This window comes from Canis lupus, chromosome X (genome assembly GCF_003254725.2).
Source record: "Canis lupus dingo isolate Sandy chromosome X, ASM325472v2, whole genome shotgun sequence".
Taxonomy (NCBI): Eukaryota; Metazoa; Chordata; class Mammalia; order Carnivora; family Canidae; genus Canis; species Canis lupus.
In genome coordinates, this window is record NC_064281.1 from 38,320,020 (window position 1) to 38,341,692 (window position 21,673).

Sequence of the window (21,673 nt, forward strand, 5' to 3'; positions counted from 1 at the left end):
ATTCAGTTCAAAGCACCCATCAATGAAAACAAGTCTAAAGACTTCCTCCCCCAAAGTCAGTTAAAATGACTGGCTCATTGTGGTTGATCAGTACATCCATTTCCAAATTGCTTCTCCCTTGCCGGTCTCCATTTAGAAGCCAAAATCGGCAAACACTCCACTTGTTTCTCTGTCTCCTTTCAGAAGTCTGTTCTGGGATTCTGGAAAAGGCTTTTGTCCACTTCAGCCAAGGGACAAGTGCAAGTGACGCTGCCCGTAGCTCACCTCTTCTTGCCCTGAGATGCATATGTGATGCCTAGAGCTGCAGCAGCCACCTTGAGATCGTGAGCAGAAAGGTGGGGAGGATCCCATAGATGCTGGCTCAAAGCTGAGCCTTTAAATGTATGCCAGTAGCCACCCAGTTCCAGATTTCCTGTTTTGTGAAAATAATAAATCCCTGCTTATTTAAGCCTCTACTGGTCACATATTCCATTATTCACAGTTTTCTACTAATGCATTTAGTTTCTAAAAACTGTGCTTGAATGCTTTAAAAAAAAAACAGAATAAGATGATTAAGTGATCTAATGGGTAATTTTCTTTATACACTGACAAAAATAAATTTCCTCTCAAGCACAACAAATACTAGTAAAATTTATCACCTCCACTGACTTAAGAAACCTGAGATTAATTCTAGAATTTATGAAGAGCAGCAACTGGTTCTACAGATAAGACCAGAATAGAAAAGCTAAAGGCAACTGTGAGTGGTATACCATATGGTCAATGTCTCTGGAGATGGAAACCAGGAGTCCATGGCCTGGACCAGTACCTTCTTTAAGGATATTATGGAGGAAAGTCTACCTCAAGCTAAAACCAGGGAGTTGTTTACAGAATGGGGGTTCATGAATGTGTGTGTGGCTGTGTGCCTGCGCCTGCATGCTAGGGGTAGGTAGTGAACATGAGCTCCTAACCCCCAAGTTCAGCACTCCTATAATAACACACCAGCTAGAATAGTATTCAATGCAAGCAAAGGGTCAAAGAAGATGGCAACAAAAAATAAAGCACAGCACAAGAGTCACATCTGACTTCCTTCTCCCCTCAGCAATCTGTGGGCTTTAGGACTATGGGCCACTCAGGGGAATACCCGTGGGTTCAAAAATCTTAGGTCAGAGTAGAGGGGTGAGATACAAGGGCAGCATAGCTTCCAGTTATACTTGGTGAATTGCTAAAGACTTACAGGGACAGAGGCAGCTTTGTCTCACATAGCTGTGAGGACAGTGGGTGACAGAAGCCCAAAGGTGGGACGGGATGATGATTGTGCAATTGTGCTGAGTGTGTCATAGGACTTGAATCTGAAAATGTGCATCAACAGTCCCTGATCCCACAAAAGCAAAGACTGAAACAAAAATTATAACAAGATCTGATACTTGTGACAATAATATTTAATAGTGGGAAAGGTATAGGGACCTAAATGGAAAAGAGGTTTCCAGGCTTCATTTATAGTAAAACACTGAAAGCTACAGCCCAGTCTATATAAGTCATACACACACACACACACACACACACACACACGCTGTAATATCCAGAACCACTATGAAAGCTATACTAAGGCAAACACTCAACATAGTGACTTGACAATCCTATATGTTATGTAACTGTCACCACAAGAAGTGTGGTCACCATACAAGGTTATCACAATATTATTTACTCTATTCCCTATACTATACTTTTTCATCCCTGTGCCTTATTTTGCAACTGGAAGTTTATACCTCTTAGTCACTATATTGTACACCAGAAACTAATATAACATTATGCATCAACTATACTTCCAAAATAAAAAAATTTTTTTTAAAGTATATATACTCGGGGCACCTGGATGGCTCAGTCAGTTAAGCATCTGCCTTTGGCTCAGGTCATGATCCCAAGGTCCTGGGATGGAGCCCGGTGTCAGGCTCCCTGCTCATCAGGGGAGTCTGCTTCTTCCTCTCCCTCTGCCCCTCCCCTCCACTTGTGCTCTTACTCTGTCTCAAATAAATAATAAAATCTTTTTTTAAAAAACCATATAAATTCAAAAACACTATAAGTAAATCAAGATGGACTCTTAAAAAAAATGTTCCAGCATCCATGGGAAAAGAAGAAAAGAGAAACAGAGGAAAGAAACAGAAAACAGAAGTACTATATCAGATGCAAGCATTAACACACCAAAAATCACCTTATTGGTGATTCACAGGAACTACATGCTATTCACAGGAAATTCACTTCGAATTTAAGGATAGAAGTCCGTTGAAAGTAAAGATATGGAAAAATATATACCAGGCAAATACTAATTTTAAAAAAGCAAAAGTGGCTCTGTGAGTATCTAATACACTAGACTCAGAGCAAAGGAAATTACTAGAGCATATAGAGACATTATATAATGATAAAAGAATCAATACACCAGAAAGACACAACAAACTTAAATGTGTATTACCAAACAAAAAAACCTCAAAATATATGAAGCAAAGAAAATAAAGTTAAAGAAGAAATAGATCCACAATTATAGGTGGGGACTTCAACAATCCTCTCCACAATGAACACATGTAACCAAAAGAACCTAATTGACCTATATACAACCCTCCACCCAACAGCATCAGAATACATATTCTCTTCAAGTGTGCATAGAACATTCACCAGGCTACACCATACTGTACACCATAAAAAAGCAGCTTTGGCAAATTTAAAAGAATTAAAATCATACAGATTATATTCTCTGTTAATGGAATCAAGCGGCACCTGGGTGGCTCAGTGGTTGAGCATCTGCCTTCAGCTCAGGTCATGATCCCAGGATCCTGGGATCAAGTCCCGCATGCAGCTCCCCACAGGAGCCTGCTTCTCCCTCTGCCTATGTCTCTGCCTCTCTCTGTGTGTTTCTCATGAATAAATAAATAAATTCTTTTTTAAAAAAGATAATGGAATCAAACTAGAAATCAGTAACAGAAAGACAACAGGAAAAAAACCTCCAAATGCTTGGAAATGAAACAACACACTTTTAAATTATATATGGGTCAAAGAGGAAATCTCAGAAATTTTAAAAAATAGGTGGAAGTGAAAGAAAATGAAAATACAATGTATCAAAATATGTGTGATGCAGGGGATCCCTGGGTGGCTCAGCGGTTTAGTGCCTGCCTTTGGCCCAGGGAGCGATCCTGGAGTCCCAGGATCGAGTCCCACGTCGGGCTCCTGGCATAGAGCCTGCTTCTCCCTCCTCCTGTGTCTCTGCCTCTCTTTCTCTCTATGTCTATCATAAATAAATAAATAAATAAAATTTAAAAAAAAATATGTGTGAGCTAAAGCAGTGTTGAGGGGGAAATTTAGCACTAAATACTTAACACGAGAAATGAGGAAAGGGGGCACCTGGGTGGCACAGTTAAGTGACCAACTCTTGGTTTCAGCTCAAGTCCTGATCTCAGCGTTGTGGGATCCAGCCCTGCATCAGACTCCATGTTGAGCAGAATCTGCTTAAGTAAGGTTCTCTCGCCCTCACCCTTTGCCCTCCCCACTACCTGCTCTCTCACTCACTTTCTCTCTTTCAAATAAACAAATCTTTTTTAAAAAGGAGCAAAGGTCTCAAATCAATATCCTAAGTTTCTACTTCAAGAAATTAGAAAAAGAGTAAAATACACTAGAAATAAGCGTAAGGGAGGAAATAATAAAATTTAGAGATCAGCAAAATTGATAAACACAGGAAAATAGAGAAATATCAAATACAAAGCTTGTTCTTCAAAAAATATACTAATAAAATTAATCTCTAGTAAGACTGAAAAAGCTTTTATTTTTCTTTAAGATTTTATTTATTTATTTATTCATGAGAGCGACAAAAAGAGGGGCAGAGACACAGGCAGAGGAAGAAGCAGGTTCCCTGCAGAGGAGCCTGATGCAGGACTCATCCGGGGACTGTGGGATCACGACCTGAGCTGAAGGCAGATGCTCAACCACTGAGCCACCCAAGGGTCCCTGGAAAAACTTCTAAAAAGAGTTAAGATACAAACCATCAATATCAGAAATGAAACGGAGTATCTTTATAGATGCCATAGCCATTAGAAGGATAATAAGGGAACACTTTGACCAACTTGACAACACACAAATTCAACAACTTAAAAAAAGTGAACCAATTTCTCAAAACCACAAACTACCCAAACTCAGCCAAGATGAAATAATCTGAATAGTAACCTTTAAAGAACCTCAATTTATAACTAAAAGCCAAAAAGAAATCCGTATGCCCAGCTGGCTTTACTGAAGAATTTTACCAAATATTTAAACAAGAATTAATGCCAATTTTATGCAATCTCTTCCTGAAAATAAAACAGAGGGAACTCTTCCCAACCATTTTTTTAAGGTTTTATTTATTTATTCATGATTTTATTTATTTATTCATGAGAGAGACAGAGAAAGGCAGAGACATAGGCAGAGGGAGAAGCAGGCTCCACGCAGGGAGCCCAACGTGGGACTCGATCCCGGGTCTCCAGGATCCCGCCCTGGGCCGAAGGCAGGTGTTAAACCGCTGAGCCACCCTGGCTCCCCTTCCCAACTCATTTTATTGTCAGTATTATCTTGATACCAAAATCAGAGAGGACAATTCAAAAACAGAAACCTAACAGGGACGCCTGGGTGGCTCAGCAGTTGAGAGTCTGCCTTAGGCTCAGGGCATGATCCTGGGATCCAGGATCAAGTTCCGCATCCGGCTCCTTGCAGGAAGCCTGCTTCTCCCTCTGCCTGTATCTCTGCCTCTCTGCCTCTCTCTCTCTCTCTCATGAATAAATAAATGAAATCTTTAAAAGAAAAAACAAAAACAGAGAACTACAGACCAAAATTTCTCATGACCATAGATGCAAAAATCCTCCACCAAAAAAAAAAAAAAAAAAAAAAATGAAGAAGTTGAGTCTGGCACTATATACAAAGAATTATACACTATGACCACATGGGATTTATTATGCAAGGCTGGGTCAACATTTCAAAATCGATGTAATCTACCCTATCAACAGATGGAGAAAATTCAAATCATTCTATCAGTTAATACAGGTTAAACACATTTGTTAAACACAACACCCATTCATGATAAAGACCCACAAAAAGAATATAGGAGAGTTACTTGGTAAAGAACATCTACAAAAAATCTATAGCTAACATCACACTTAATAGTGAAAAACTAAATGTTCTCCCAAAATCAGGAACAAAGCAAGAATGTCTGTTCTACTCTTATTCAACACATTATTAGAAGTCCTACTAACTACAGTAAGGCAAGAAAAATAAATAAAAGGGATACAAATTGGAAGGGAAGAAAAAGAACTACCTCTATTTGTAGGTGACAGGGTTGTTTATGTAAAATCATTCACAAAAAAAAATTCCTAAAAAAAAAAAAAAAAAAAAAAAAAAAAAAAATTCCTACAACTAATAATTGAGTTCAACAGGGTCACAGGATGCAAGATCAACAAATAAAAGTCAAATCACACTTCTATATGCTAACAATGAACATGTGAGACTGAAATTTAAAGCACGGTATCATTTACAATCACTGCAAAGGTACAGGATCTGTGAGCTAAAAATTACACAATGTTGATGAAAAAAAAAATCAAAAAAGGCCTAAAGAAATGGAGAGACAGATCATGCTCATGGGTTGGAAGACTCTACATAATAAAGATGCCAATTCTCCCCCCAAATGATCTAGAGGTTTAGTGTGACCCCATCAATACCCCAGCAAAGTTATTTGTAGACAGAGACAAGCAGATTCTAAAATTCACATGGAAAAATAAATAAATGAATAAATAAATAATAAATAAAATAAAATAAAATAAAATAAAATAAAATTCACATGGAAGGCACAGGCTCTAGACAGAGAAGAATCTTGAGAACAAAAAGTAAAGTGGAAGAAACCACTATACCAGATATTAAGGTTTACAGTATTACTATAGTAATAAAAAGTGTGGCACTGGCAGAAGGACAGACATGTAGACCAACAGAACAGAAGACAACAAAAAAGACCATCCAAATGCTCAAATAAGTTTTTAAAAAGGTGCAAAAGCAATTCAATAGAGGAAGGATAGCTGTTTCAACAAATGGTGCTGGAGTAATTGGATATCGATAGACAAAATAAAATGGATCCTGGCCTAAATCTCATACCTTATATAACAATCAACTCAAAATGAATCACAGGCTTGAACATAAAATGTGAAACTATGAAAATTTTAGGAAAAAACAGAGGAAAAAAATCTTCAGTATCTAGACCTGGGCAGAAGAGTTCTTAGACTTAACATCAAAAGCACGATCCATAAAAGGAAAAATTGATAAACTGGACCTCATCAAAATTAGAAACTTTTTTGCTATGCAAAAAACAGTTAATAGGATGAAAAGACAAGCTACAGACTGGGAGAAAATATGTGCAAACAACATCTTAGCCAAAGGGCGCTAGTATCTAGAATATATGAAGAATTCTCAAAGCTCAATGGTAACACCACAATCCAACTAAAAACAGGCAAAAGATATAACCAGACATTTCACCAAGGTGAAAATACAGATGGCAAATAAGCACATGAAAAGATATTCAACTCATACATAAGACATCAGAGAAATGCCAAGTAAACCCACAATGTGATATCACTATACACCTATCAGCTAAAATAAAAAATGGTGGCAACACTAAATGCTGACTAGGGTGGACAAACTAGATCACTCATACGCGGCTCTGGGGAATGTAAAATGGTACATTCGCTCTCAAAAATAGTTTGGTACGTTTTTTGTAAAACTAAACATGCAAGGGTGCCTCAGTCAGTTGAGCATCCAACTCTTGGTTTTGGCTCAGGTCATGATCTCATGGGTCATGGGACTGAACTCCTCGTTGAGCCCTTGCACTCAGCATGGAGTCTGCTTGAGATTCTCTCTTTGCCCCGCCCCTCCCCTCTCACGCTTTCTTGCCCTTTTGCTCTCTTTCAAATAAATAAATAAAATCTTAAAAAAAAATCTAAACATGTAATTCCCATATGATCCAAAAATTGCCATCTTGGATAATTATCTCAGAAAATGAAAACACATGTCCACATAGAAATGCCCAAGCAGCTGTATCCCTAACAGCCAAAAACTAGTCATCACTCAGATGTTCTCCAGCAAGTAAACAGTGAGAGAAACTGGTACATACATGGAATACTACTTAGCAATAAAAATGAACAACTAATATATGCAACTAGCTAGACAAGTCATCAAAAAATTAAGCCCAGGGATCCCTGGGTGGCGCAGCGGTTTAGCGCCTGCCTTTGGCCCAGGGTGCAATCCTGGAGACCCAGGATCGAATCCCACGTCGGGCTCCCGGTGCATGGAGCCTGCTTCTCCCTCTGCCTGTGTCTCTGCCTCTCTCTCTCTCTCTCCCTCTGTGTGACTATCATAAATAAATAAAAATTTTAAAAAAAATTAAGCCCAGTGAAAAATAATAATAATCCCAAGAGGTACATACTGTATGTAATTCCATTTGTGTAACTTTTCCAAAGTAATGAAATTTTAGGGGGCACCTGGGTGGCTCAGTTGGTTAAGTGTCTGACTCCTGATTTCAGCTCAGGTCATGATCTCAGGATCCTGGGATGGAGCCCCAAGGTGGGCTTCCTGCTCAGTGGGGAGTCTGCTTGTCCCTCTCCCTGCGCTGCTCCCTGTGCATGTTCTCACTCTTGCAAGCAAGCAAACAAGTAAAATTGGTTTTAAAACACTTATAAGTGGAGTACAGATTAGTGGTTGCCAGAGGTCAGAGATGTTTAGGGGGGCAGTTGTTAGGAAGGAGGTGGGTGGGGTTATAAAAGAGCAACAGGACGGATCCTTGTGATGCTGAAACTGGTCCGCATCTTCACTGTCAGGGTGGATCACAGCAACCTACACACTTGAACCATACAGACTAAATGCACACACACAAATGAGTATAAGTAAAGCTGGGGAAATCTTAATAGAATCAGTGGATAATATTGATGATAATATCCTGGTTGTGCTATTATACTACAGTTTTGCAAAATGGTACCAATGAGAAATGGAGTAAAGGGCATGCATTTCTATATTATTTCTTAGAACTCCATGTGAATCTATCATTTTCTCAATAAAAATTTCAATTAACGATAAAATGAAAGAGAGGGTCTACTTTCCTTGGTAACTAGGAGACATTCCACACAGGTGCTTTTTATAAAGTCTGAAGTACAAATGTGAACACAGATGAGCAATAAATGAGTCACAAAAATGAGATGGAAACAGTCACATAAATGATAAACCAAACATCTCTGTTTCAATTGCCAAATCCATGTGGTGAAGAAAAAGTAGTCTAAATTAATTGTAAGCCAAGTGCATGGACCTGTTCCCCCTACCCGCCCCCCAAACTCCAGCAATTGTGACCATTCCCCCTCTTTGCAGATGCCAAGTGCATAGTCAGGAAAGTAAAAAGGTTGTTTGGCCTTCAGCTGGCCAGTCTGGTCACTATGTCACAGATCGAATTCAGGCATCCTGGGGCCTGGCTAATGAGAGAGTGAAAATGCCTATTTCCCCCCTTCCTTTTGCTTTGGTGACCCCCTCCCCCTCTGAGTTGGCTCTGCCCTTTCTACAACTATAGTAAGAGGATAAACTTCTCAGGAAATGGCCCAAGAAATCCCCTTACGTTTGCACTGGTGCATATCTGGAATCCTGTTCTCAGGAGACTGGTCTCTTAAGGGGCTCCTGCCTAATGAATGCTCAGAGAAAAATGTGCTGCTTCCAGAAAGAGCCAAACTGGATGCCAACAAGGAAAAGAGAAATGTCCCTCCGCATGGCACAAAAGGCCACAGAAGAGGCTTTGAGTCACAACTTGTATGTGACATCTTCATGCTATCCTAGATGCTTTACGTAAGCCATGCATCCTGAGAGGCTTATAACCTATTTAAGCCACAAAAGCAAATGACTTTTTTCCTCTCTTATGTTCACTGTTGCTAAAATAAGAAATACTCTGCTCCACCGTGGCAGTGGAAGATACAAGCGAGAAATTAATTCCAGAGATGATTCTCCTGAACTATGTTTATTCCCCCCCCCCCAGTTTTTAGGGATAGCTGCCACAGGTGGACAGCGGCACCCAAGAGGCACCTATTAAGGGCCTGTCAGGGGTCAGGGATAGCAACCCAAAGGGCAATCAATCACAGTGTCTCAGTCGGCAGAGGAGTGTCACAATCACACAAAAAGGGCAGCCCCGGTGCCTCAGCGGTTTAGCGCAGCCTGCAGCCCAGGGCCTGATCCTGGAGACCCGGGATCGAGTCCCTCGTCGGGCTCCCTGCATGGAGCCTGCTTCTGCCTCTGCCTGTGTCTCTGCCTCTCTCTCTCTCTCTCTCTCTCTCTCTCTCTCTCTCTCATGAATAAATAAAATCTTTAAAAAAGAAAATCACACATAAAGAACGCAAAAACACAGCACAGGCAATATAAGCCAATCAATGGGTGGTGTGGACAATGTAGGTGTGTTCAGGGTTATGTGCAGACAGAGAGAGGCTCCTGCTGAAATGATTGGGGAAGGCTTTAATGAGAAGGAGGGAGTAGAGGCACCCTTCAAAGGAAGGCTAAGATCTAGCTGGGAACAGGGAGAAGCAGGAGAATGCTGTCAGGAAGAAGGCAAGTAAATCAATAATTGACTGGTTTAATAATAGAGTCCACAATATATTCAAAGGGCAGCAGTGAGTATGCCAGTTTAACTGGAGTATTTTTTTTTTATGATAGTCACACACACACAGAGAGAGAGAGAGAGAGAGAGAGAGAGAGAGAGGCAGAGACAAAGGCAGAGGGAGAAGCAGGCTCCATGCACCCGGAACCCGACGTGGGATTCGATCCCGGGTCTCCAGGATCGTGCCCTGGGCCAAAGGCAGTCACTAAACCATTGCGCCACCCAGGGATCCCTAACTGGAGTATTAAGCTTGTTTTCCATTATGGAAAAGAAAACTGGTAAAAAAGAATAGTGTCATTTGAGTTTCTTTCTTTCTCCTTTTTTTTTTTTTTTTTTTTACAATGGTGGTATATTCATGTGTTGTCTGTATATTAAAAAACAGAAACAGGGACGCCTGGGTGGCTCAGTGGTTGAGCGTCTGCCTTTGGCTCAGGGCGTGATCCTGTGCCCCTGAGTTCCCCATCGGGCTCCCTGCAGGGGGCCTGCTTCTCCCTCTGCCTGTCTCTGCCTCTCTCTCTGTGTGTCTCTCATGAATAAATAAAATCTTAAAAAAAAAAAAAACAGAAACAAAAATGTTTTAAAGGAAGAGATGCTGGGGCACCTGGTGGCTCAGTAGGCTAAGCATGGGACTCCTGCTTTCAGCTCAGGTCATGATCTCATTGAGCCCCCAGTCAGGGCCCATGCCAAGTGTAGCCTGCTTAGGATTGATTCTCTCTTCCTCTCTCTCTGCCCCTCCCCCACACACACAAAAAAGGAAGAAGGAACAAAAGAAATGCTGAGGAGGCATCTAGACTCACAGGTATCAAGTCTGTGGCTGGTGTGGCCAAGTCTTTAACTCCCAAAAGCCATTATTTACTGCCTTATCTCTTTCCCAGCTCCAAAAATAGATGGTGAAAAATCAAGTTCCCAATACCCCTCTAGCAAAGGAGAGCCACATGACCCAACTTTAGCCAGTAAGATGTAAGAGGGAAATCTGGGGGTGCTGAAAAACACTTCACCTTCTCATACAAAAGCCTTTTCCCCCCTCTCCTTTCTACTGGTCTTGAACATGGTTATGAGACGTTGTGATGTCTGGAACTGAGGCAACCACCTTGCAACCATGAGGCCACAGACCTAAGGATGAAAAGCCAACATTCTAATGATGGCAGAATGGAGATATCAAAAGAGTTTGAGTCCTTTATGACATTCATCAGCCACTGCCTAAACCTGAAACTGCCACACACCTCTACAGTTCTTCTGATGAGAAAATCAATTTGGCTTAAGCCACCATTAGTCAGGTATTCTGTTACTAAAAGCCAAAAGTCTATCCTATAGGACATAGCTATAAAATTTAAGACTACAAAAGCAACCAAAGTTAGGTGTTTGATCCCCGAATAGGCAAGGGACTCTAATTTCTGAACCCCAAATTAACATCTGGGATTAGCAATAGAATATTATGTCATTTCCAAAGTATGTATGGCAGCTTTAAGAAGTGGCCCAGTCTGAAATAATGGGATTTCAAGGACATTTCAATAGTTCTGGAAACAAATAACAAAATACTTTAAATCAAAATCATCCCATGATGTGGCACCAATAGACACTTATTTCTGTCCTGTGATTCCTCACCACCAACTCCTTTCTTTTTTTTTAAAAGATTGATTGATTGATTTATGATAGACATAGAGAGAGAGGCAGAGACACAGGAGGAGGGAGAAGCAGGCTCCATGTCAGGAGCCCAACGCGGGACTCAATCCTCAGACTCCAGGACCACGCCCTGGGCCAAGGCAGGCACTAAACCTCTGAGCCACCCAGGGATCCCCCACCAACTCCTTTCTTTGGCTATTTTCTAACAGTTTTATTGAGGTATAACTTATACATCATAAAGTTCACCCATTTACAATACACAATTCAGCAGAGTTTACTGTAATTACAAAGATGTACAACTACGATCTAACTTTAGAACACTTTCATCATCCCAAAAAGAAGCCTCATACCCCATTAGCAATCACTCCTCATTTCATTGCCTCCCCAATATGGGTCTAGGCAACCATCATCTACTTTCCATGTCTCTAGATTTGCCTGTTCTGTACATTTCACACAAATGGGCTCATACACTGTGCAGTCTTTTATATATTGTTTTTAGTATCTTTTTGAAGTCCACCCATTTTGTAGCATGTATCACTTTTTTAAGATTTCAGAGAGAGAGATAGCACGCAAGCAAGTGAGCAAGCAAGTGACCAAGAACAAGCAGGGACAGAGGGAGAGGGAGAAGCAGACTCTCCTGCTGAGCAGGAAGCCTGATAAAGGACTTGAACCCAGGACCCTGAGATCATGACCTGAGCTGAGGGCAGAAGCCTAACCAACTGAGCCACCTAGGTGCCCCATGTATCAGTATTTTTATGGCCAAATAATATTCCATTGTATGGATATACTACATTTTATTTATCCATTCATCAGTTGATGGACAGTTTGGTTTTTTCTATTTTTCAGCTAATATGAATAATGTTGTTAAAAACATTCACATTTGTGTTTCTTTGTGGATGTATGTTTCCCTTGGGTATATACCTGGGGGTGCTGCATCATATAGTAACTCTACGTTTAAACTTTTGTGAACCTGCAAACTTTCCATAGCAGCACTGTTTAATATCCCTACCAGTGATGCATGAGGGATCCAATTTCTCCATATCCTTGTCAACACCTGTTATTTTCTTTTAAGATTTCATTTATTTATTCATGAGAGATCCAGAGAGAGAGGCAGAGATATAGGCAGAGGGGAGAATCAGGTTCCCAAAAGGGAGCCCTACGTGGGACTGAATCCTAGGACTCCGAGATCATGCCCTGAGCCAAAGGCAGACACTCAACCACTGAGCCACCCAGACGTTCCACGTGATTTTATTTATTTTGCTTAGCATCTGGTTTGTGACTTTACCCTATTTTCGCCTATGAGAATGTAAGCTCCCAGGAGAGCAGAGACTCGTGTCTGCTGTGGTTCACTGCTCCACCCCAGAGCTGGAACAGGCACAGGCACCGGGAGGTGCTCAGGAAATAGTTGTTAAATCAATAAAGGAATGAACGCACATGGCACCCAGGTGCCCCTGTTACTGGTTTTTTTGTTGTTGTTGTTGTTACAGCCATCCTATGGACTATAGAGTTTTGATTTGCACTTTCCTAACAAATAATGACATGAGCATCTTTTCATGTGTTTGTGGCTATCTGTAAAGGTTTTCTGGAGCAATGTCTATTCAGATCCTTTGCTCACTTTTATATATACTGGATATAACTCCCTCATCAGATAATACACTTTGCAGATATCGTCTCCCATACCATAGGCTGCCTTTTTACTTTTTCAATAGTTTCTTCTGAAGCACAACTTTGGCTATCTGTTGCAGCAATATCTGTAAGAACAAAAGAATGGAAATAACACAACTAGGGCATCCCCGGTGGCTCAGCGGTTTAGTGCCATCTTTGGCCCAGGGCCTGATCCTGGAGACCCGGGATCAAATCCCACGTCAGGCTCCCTGCATGGAGCCTGCTTCTCCCTCTGCCTGTGTCTCTGCCTCTCTCTCTCTCTCGCTCTCTCTGTGTGTCTCTAATAAATAAATAAAATCTTAAAAAAAAAAAGGAAATAACACAACTATATATCAAAGGGGGATGGGTTGAACAAACTATGGTATATCCACACAATGGAGTACTATGGAGCTGTGAATGGATCACACATTCAAAGGCATGAGGAAAACTGTACACTGAGATCTCCAAGATACACTGTTACAAGAAAAAATGGAAGATATAAGAGAATGTCTGGAGTATGCTGCCATTTGTTTAATAAGAGGTCATGTGAAAACATTTTAAAATTAGCTGTTTCAGAACCAGAGAAAGAAAAGATAAAAAAAAAAGTTTGAGGTTAAGCTACTTATAGAAGAAAGGGGGAGAGATAACAAGATTGAAGGATAGGGATAAAAGCTATACTTATCTGAATGCACCTCACTTTGTAAATTTGACTTTGAAACCACATACGTGTTTTATTTTTATACTATAATAGAAGTTCTAAAAGATATATGTGATGAATCAGTGAATTCCACTCCAGAAACCAATATTGCCCTGCATGTTAACTACCTAAATTTTAAATTAGGGGAACCTGTGTAGCTCAGTCCATTAAACATCTGCCTTCGGCTCATGTTACATGCTACTACATGGACGAACTTCAAGAAGGTACTAAAAACAATATGTAAAAGACTGCACAGTGTATGAGCCCATTTGTGTGAAACGTGCAGAACAGGCAAATCTAGAGACATGGAAAGATGATGGTTGCCTAGGCCCATATTGGGGAGGCAATGAAATGAGGAGTGGTTGCTAATGGGGTATGAGGCTTCTTTTTGGGATGATGAAAGTGTTCTAAAGTTAGATTGTAGTTGCACATCTTTGTAATTATAGTAAACTCCGCTGAACTGTGTATTGTAAATGGGTGAACTTTATGATATATAAGTTATACCTCAATAAAACTGTTAGAAAATAAACAGCCAAGGAAAGGAGTTGGTGGTGAGGAATCACAGGACAGAAATAAGGGTCTATTGGTGCCACATCATGGGATGATTTTGATTTAAAGTATTTTGCTGGGCAGCCCGGGTGGCTCAGCCATTTAGCGCCGCCTTCAGCCCAGGGCGTGACCCTGGAGACCCAGGATGGAGTCCCATGTCGGGCTCCCTGCATGGAGCCTGCTTCTCCCTCTGCCTGTGTCTCTGCCTCCCTCTCCCTCCCTCTCCCTCTCTCTCTTTCATAAATAAAATCTTTAAAAATAATAATAATAATAAAGTATTTTGTTATTTGTTTCCAGTAACTATTGAAATGTCCTTGAAATCCCGTTATTTCAGACTGGGCCACTTCTTGAAGCTGCCATTCATACTTTGGAAATGACATAATATTCCATTGCTATTCCCAAACGTTAAGCATCTGATCTCGGGGTCCTGGGATCAAGTCCTACATGGGGTCCCTGCTCAGCAAGGAGTCTGTTTCTTCCACCTGCATCCTCCTCCCTGCAATTCCCTCTCGAGAGTTCTCTATCTCAAATAAAATAAAAATCTTAACTTTTAAGTTAAAAAAATTTTTTAAAGAAGAGAAAAAAGCAAAAGCAAAATGAAATGAATGAATTTAACTGGGTACTGAGACTCCTCACTGAGCACAGAGCCCCACACAGGGCTCCATCTCACTACCCATGAGGTCATGGCCTGAGCGGAAACCAAGAGTCAGATGCTGAACCTACTAAGCCACCCTGACACTCCATAAAGCTTAACTTTTAAGTCTCATATGAAATTAAGTCTTATGCAGTGAAACACCAGAACACCTGCACCCCAATGTTTCTAGCAGCAATGTCCACAATAGCCAAACTGTGGAAGGAGCCTCGGTGTCCATCGAAAGATGAATGGATAAAGAAGCTGTGGTCTATGTATACAATGGAATATTCCTCAGCCATCAGAAACTATGAATACCCACCATTTGCTTTGACGTGGATGGAAATGGAGGATATTTTGTTGAGTGAAGTAAGTCAATTGGAGAAGGACAATCATTATATGGTTTCACTCATACAGGGAATATAAAAAATAATGAAAGGGATTATAGGGGAAAGGAGAGAAAATGAGTGGGAAAAATCAGAGAGGGTGACAAAACATGAGAGACACCTAACTCTGGGAAACGAACAAGCGGTAGTGGAAAGGGAGGTGGGGGGGGGGTGGGTGACTGGGTGATGAGCACTGGGTGTTATGCTATATGTTGGTAAATTGAACTCCAATAAAAAATATACATAAAAAAAGAAAAATTAAGTCTTAGGCTATATTTTTATTCATATTGCTTTGCCACATGGTTTTAGTAACTTATTTAACATTGTCAATGTATTTTCATGTTGTAAACAGCATCAATTAAAATGAATTTACCTTTTATTTAAATGAAATCACCTGAGCCTACTTTATAAAAGTAAATCCCATCTTAGATTAAAACATTTATTGAACAGAACTGCATTCTGCTGCCTTATGAATTTTTTAAATGTATAAAAAGGAAAGAAAGGTAAGCTAAGCTTGATTGCCTCTTTGTTTTTCAAGAAAAACTGGCTAAAAACCATTTTTAGTTTTAAATAGGGGTGAAAACTCCTTTTGCTCATACCACATACCATGTTTCATACCTTACTAGGGCCCTCAATAGTAGAGACTATGAGAGGATTTTTAGGCCTACTTGGATAAGAAGAAAAGGGGGGGAAAAATCAAGTAGGAAATGTTATAGTAAGGGGAAAAAACTATGCACCACTCGCCGCCCCCCCCCATCCCTCCCCCCAAGTTGATATCCTTTACAGGAAAGGAAAACCACACAGAACAGGTAAGCAAAATTAACAAATCCACAGAAACCTATTAGTCTTTACTCAGAAGAGACAATTCTTACTGGATCATTACATCTACAGCTCATGGATCATGCTAATGTACCATGGGCTGTAGAAATCACTTGTACACAGGAGGTCCCCAAGAGCTGAAAAGCATTTCAAAGGTCCCTCTGGGATAAAAAGACTGAGACTTGGGATGAAGACAATCAAGGTCTCCAAACTACTTCGAGACATGATGGTTGCAAAACACTGTGGAGGTACCAAATGCCACCAAATGGTACACTTTGAAATGGCTAGTGGTATATTTTATGTTGTGAATTTTACAGCAACTAAAAAAAAAAACAAAAAACAAAAAAAAACCTTACTAGGATCGGTTGAGACTATTTGCTGGAAGGGTAAGAGAGGAGATCTGGCCTGGGAGGAAACTAAAGTTCTGAATTTAAAACCAAGGCACGAACTGGTGGAGACTACTCTAATGAGAACGTGTTTCACACTCTGCAACCACGATAACAAACAGGTTTTACTGCAACCCAGTTCACATGCACAGGTGACAGAAACAAAAGTTCCTGGAAGAACACTTACCGTTCCCATGCCATCATACATTACTCTGATTTTTTTATTCTTTTCTAGTCCATCTTGTTTCTTACTATTTTTTTTTTAATGCTGACCATGATTCATTAAATTGATCTCCTACCGTGACTCGCAAACTCTAATGGACTCAGGTGTTGGGTTGAGGGGTTTGCACCTAATGCAGGTTATTTTAAGGCAATGGAATTAACCACTATGGACATAACCAAGAATCTGTAAGCAGAATTTTAAGATTGGGAAAAACCTCTAACCTGTGAATAAAGTGATTGTTTTACCATTATCTTTGTCACTGAACTAAATTTAAATTGATTTATCCACCATCACCTGATGAAGTCAATATGTCACCTATGTATTACTCATAGTATGTCCTTCAGCTGTTTATCATTTAAATTGCTGGTAAATTTCCCAAAGAATGTTATTTCTTTATATATTAGTAAGGAGGCTTATACTGGTCTAGATAAAAATAAATGTCAAGGTATTGCCCACACTCTTTTGTAAGAGAGGCAGAGAGGTTCTGAATTTGTTTTATCCTACTGCTGTGAATTCAAATAATGTTTTTTCTTAAGGAAACAGTTGCTTCACTATAAATTAGAGATGGACTATTTACAACAAGCCCTCCTAAGATGGTGGCAAGGCATAAATAACAAAGTGTACTCATTATTCATCAGGGGCATTCAGGACCAGCTACACAACCATCTGTCCAAAATGCTGTAGAAAAGATTTTCAGCTTTGGCTAGAAATGTCCCTTTTAACTTTAATATCCTATTATTTTTGACAATATGCCTCAGATTCTTTAAGCTCAAAATAAATCCAGCATGTAAATTGTTGGAAAAAGATACCATGTGTCTGGAATTTAGCTGTGACCTTTTTCCCTAAGGTTTTCAATTAATTCACATCAACATAATTTTAATGTCATCATTGGTACAAATGCTAATATTTTAGAAAGCACAATACTTCTTGTATTTCAGAGCTAGAAGTATAGGCTGCACATCACCTAGCTGTGGGCAGAAATCAATCTATTGCTCATGATGGACTACCAGCAGCTAATTAAGGGAGAAACCAGTTCCTTTTTAATTTCTAAGAAAAGCAGTAAAAGTTAGCTTGTGTTATAATTTTAAACCCAAACAGCCAGTAATTATGCTATCTCCAGGAGGCCAAGGTTTTTCACTTGATAATTTAATTCAGCAAGCAAGGTTCTCTAATAGCAGGAGGTAGTGGGGGGAGGGTAATTAAAAAAAAAAAGCCAGATTTGGCTCTACTGACTTTTTGACTACTCTGTGCACCAGAGAACACACTTTTAACTAAGTACAAGGTTTTAAAAGAATATTAATTTTTTGGCAACACAGTACCAAAGTTAGTGCCACAAAATTTTCTAAATGCAGCTGATTTAGGCACATAAAAGGACACTCAATATATAGTTTGTTAAATGACAGCCCGAGGTATCTAATAAGTATACTGTCATTCCCTAATTCATACACACACTCACGCATGCACACACACACTCCTACTGGTCTGAGGCATAAAGTAAATAAATATTTTTAAATACAGTCACAAGGTACACCTGGGTGGCTCAGTGGTTAAGCATCTACCTTTGGCCCAGGTCATGATCCCTGGGTCCTAGGATCAAGTCCCACATCAGGCTCCCTGCAGGGAGCCTGCTTCTCCCTCTGCCAAGGTTTCCACCTCTGTCTCTCAGCAATAAATAAAATCTTAATAAATAAATAAATAAATACATACATACATACATACATACACAAATCTAGAAGCAGACCCACGTCTATTGGATACTCGACTTAGAAGACAACAGGCTCTAAATGCAGTTGATCATGCTAAGCCCCATGTCACAAACTGAAACTTAAGAGTTTTGGCTGTCCCAATCATGAATCGCCAATCATGAATTGCCTGATCAGCATTAGTTTGGTAAACTGCCTAAAAAGCCCCTGCCATATCCCATAAGGAAAGTAACCTTATAGTGATCAATCCAATTTGATTTTTTTTTTGCCTAGTATAATGCCCCCCCCATGCCTATAAAATGTCTTGCTGTAAGAACTGTCCAGAGCTCTTTTCCGCTAAACTAGATGCTGTCAATTCATGAACTGTGGCATAAAGCCAGTGGGATCTTTAAAATTTACTCAGCTAAATTGTATTCTTTAAAAAATGCTTCTGGGTCAACTGAATATCCATATGGGAAAAAATATAACCTGACCCCTACTTCTTTTCATACACACACACAAATTTATACTAGATTAGAAACCTAAATGTGAAAGATAAAAATAACAAAATTTCCAGAAGATAACAGAAAAATATCATCATGAACTTGGTGTTAAGGACCAATTTCTTAAAAAGGAATTAAAAAAACCACTAATCTAAAAGAACAATTACTCATCAAAAACACCATTAAGAAAGTAAAAAGGCCAGTCACAGACTAGAAGATATTTACCAACACAGATGCCAGACAGAAGAGTTATATCCAAAATCTATATAGAATTCCCACATATCACTAAGTAAAAAAAGGCAGATAACCCAGTAGAAAAGAGTAGACAAGAGACCAACAATTACTACACAAAAGAGAATATCCAAGTGATCAATAAATGTGTAAATCATGCTCAAGATCACTAGGAATCAGGTAAGCACAGATTGAAACTAGAGTTTCACTATACTGGCTGATCAAAAGAACTACAATTTAAAAGACCAACCTTATCAACTCTTAGGATGCACAGCGACAGGAACCTAGAACATGCTGCTGGGGATTTAAACTGGTATAAGCACTTTGATGGTGTCTACTAAAGCTGAATGTATAAAAACCCTATGATGGAGCAATTCCACCAGCAGACATAAACAAGCATAGTCACAGCAAACTATTCTTAATAACCCCAAACAAGCATATATAAATGTCATACTCATGCAATGGAATACTACAGAGCAAGGAAAATGCACAAACTACCTCTGCAGACAGCCACAAGGACAAATCTCACAAATATAATACTGAGCTAAACAGAAGCCAGTCACAAAAGAACACCAGACATTTACATGGGCACAAAGTTCAAAAGCAAGCAAAACCTCAATGGTGTAGTTAACTCTGGACAGGAACAGAGGGGGAAAGAGTGATAGGCAGGGTTGCCACATAATATACCAAGATGTTCAGTTAAATTTGAATTTGAGAACAACAACAAATAATCTTTTAGTGTAAGTAGGTCCCATGCAGTATTTGGGACATATATTTTTATTTGCTAAACCTGGCAACCCCAGACAAGGGAGATGTTTTTGGAGTGTGTTTCTTGATGTTCGTTTTGTGATCATCCATTATGCATTTTTCTGCACATGTGTACTTCACGATAAAAAAAAAGGTATACTCTGTACAGCTTTGCAGATTGTAAAGATCTCATCAAAGCACTGCTTTTCCTTCCTGCTCTTAATCACTGCATGTGGGAGCTGTGGTACTTCTGCAGGAGGCAGACATCAGTAAATCTGAAGTGTTTGGGCCGAATGCTGCAGGCTATACTTTCGATTTTTCCCAAAATTACTCTTATGTAGCATACTTCGTTACTTCTGCAATCTTTGTTCACGTCCTAGGCCTCTCTGGGGTCTTTCTTATTTGTGTGGCTGCCTTAATCTTAGCAAGGGGCAATGCTAGGCTGGAAGGCCCGCCTCTAACCCATGAGCTGAAAAATGCACAAACCAGTGTTCAGCAAAGCAACTTGGTCCGGCCAGCTGCTCCGTGGAGGTCGGAATCCAGCGGCCAAAAGCTGCAGAGGAAATCGGGACTTTTGGGCCAACAACTTGGGAACACTTTTGAATCCACAAAGTCAAATGCTTCATTCAATCCGCTTCCTGCTTTCTAAATGTACCCGACGATCGCACAAACACGTCGAGGGCATCCCTCTAGTTAAATCCCACCAGTGTATCACCGGCCTTCTTCCCGGAGCCGAAACTGGCAAACCCAAGTAGAGTGAAGACCATTGTAAGGAAAAGCACAAATCGCTTTTCGGCTGGTGTTTAAATAAGGGGCTACTTGTTATTGGCAAAATTCTCTCGTGCTCTGGGTTTTTGGCGTCGTCGGGTGGTGTGTTTTGTGCTTTCATCTTGTTTTGAAACGAACGCCTCCAAAGCCTCAACGAAGAAAAAAAACTCCCAAGTTCGGACACTTCGCCCTAGGAAGTTTAGGATCAAACTTTCGGGGCTGGTGGAACCCTTCCCTATCTGCCTCCTGCAGCTTCGAGAGCGCCAGGTAACAGTAACTACATTTCTCTTTCATACTATGTATGAAGGACAAGGACTAGGCACCTGGTTGCCTGGAAGAAACCCCATTTCACACAGAAGCTGTGTAGCTCTGGCCAGTGAGGGAGTGACTCATCGCTCCGTGCCTCAGTTTCCTCAACTCTAAAATGGGAATAAAAATAGTACCTAAACAGCAAATACCGGGTAGGGCGACAACACAGCACCTGGCCCACCTTACACGCTCAACGATGATTGCTATCAGCGTCACCACCGCCGGCTACCTGTCCAGGTCCTGCCACCTACTAAAGGCTACTTACATTATCTAATGTAGCTAAGGTAGGAGGTGCAGTTGGAGAGACAGGGAAAGGGGAGACAGAAAGTGAGGGTTTCACTGGCCCACAAAGTTTGGTCCAAGTTGTTCCCAATGCACAGGAGGTGAAGCAACAGGATGCCCGAGTATGGTCAGGGGACGTGGCCACGGCCGGACCCCAGATTCTGGCCAGCACCTCTGACCTCGGGCGCCCTCGCTACTCACGTTGCGGTTGAAGCTGTTGCCAGGCAGCAGCGGCAGGGCCATGGCTCTCAGCGTCCGAGGGTCAAGGGCGGAGAAGAGGACCCACAAGCAGCGCCCGCCTTGCGGCCGCGTTGTTTAAACCCCCCCCCCCAGGTTACCTAGAAACGGGAGGCGGCGTCACGGAAGTAGGAGGAGCTGCGGCGGGCCGGAGGGGGCGGGGCCGGAGGGCCGGGGCCGGGGCCGGGGGCGGGGCCAGGCTGGAAGCTCCCCGCGCGCCCCTCCCCCGCCCAGCCTCACCCACCCAGCCGGGTGCAGGTCTCCGGAGGCTCCGCTCTGCACACCCGCCGTGCACACAAACACT

General features: G+C 40.9%; 1 protein-coding gene across 1 annotated transcript in view; it reads right to left on the reverse strand.

Annotated features, from left to right (window-relative positions):
• Nucleotides 1-21,463, reverse strand: part of EFHC2 (EF-hand domain containing 2) — a 195,008-nt gene extending 173,545 nt beyond the window's left edge. Inside the window, exon 1 of the mRNA XM_025468792.3 lies at nt 21,334-21,463. Within this exon, the coding sequence (XP_025324577.1) occupies nt 21,334-21,375 (42 nt within the window). The 5' untranslated portion in view covers nt 21,376-21,463. The remainder of the gene's footprint in view (nt 1-21,333) is intronic.
• Nucleotides 21,464-21,673: the final 210 nt, after the last annotated feature.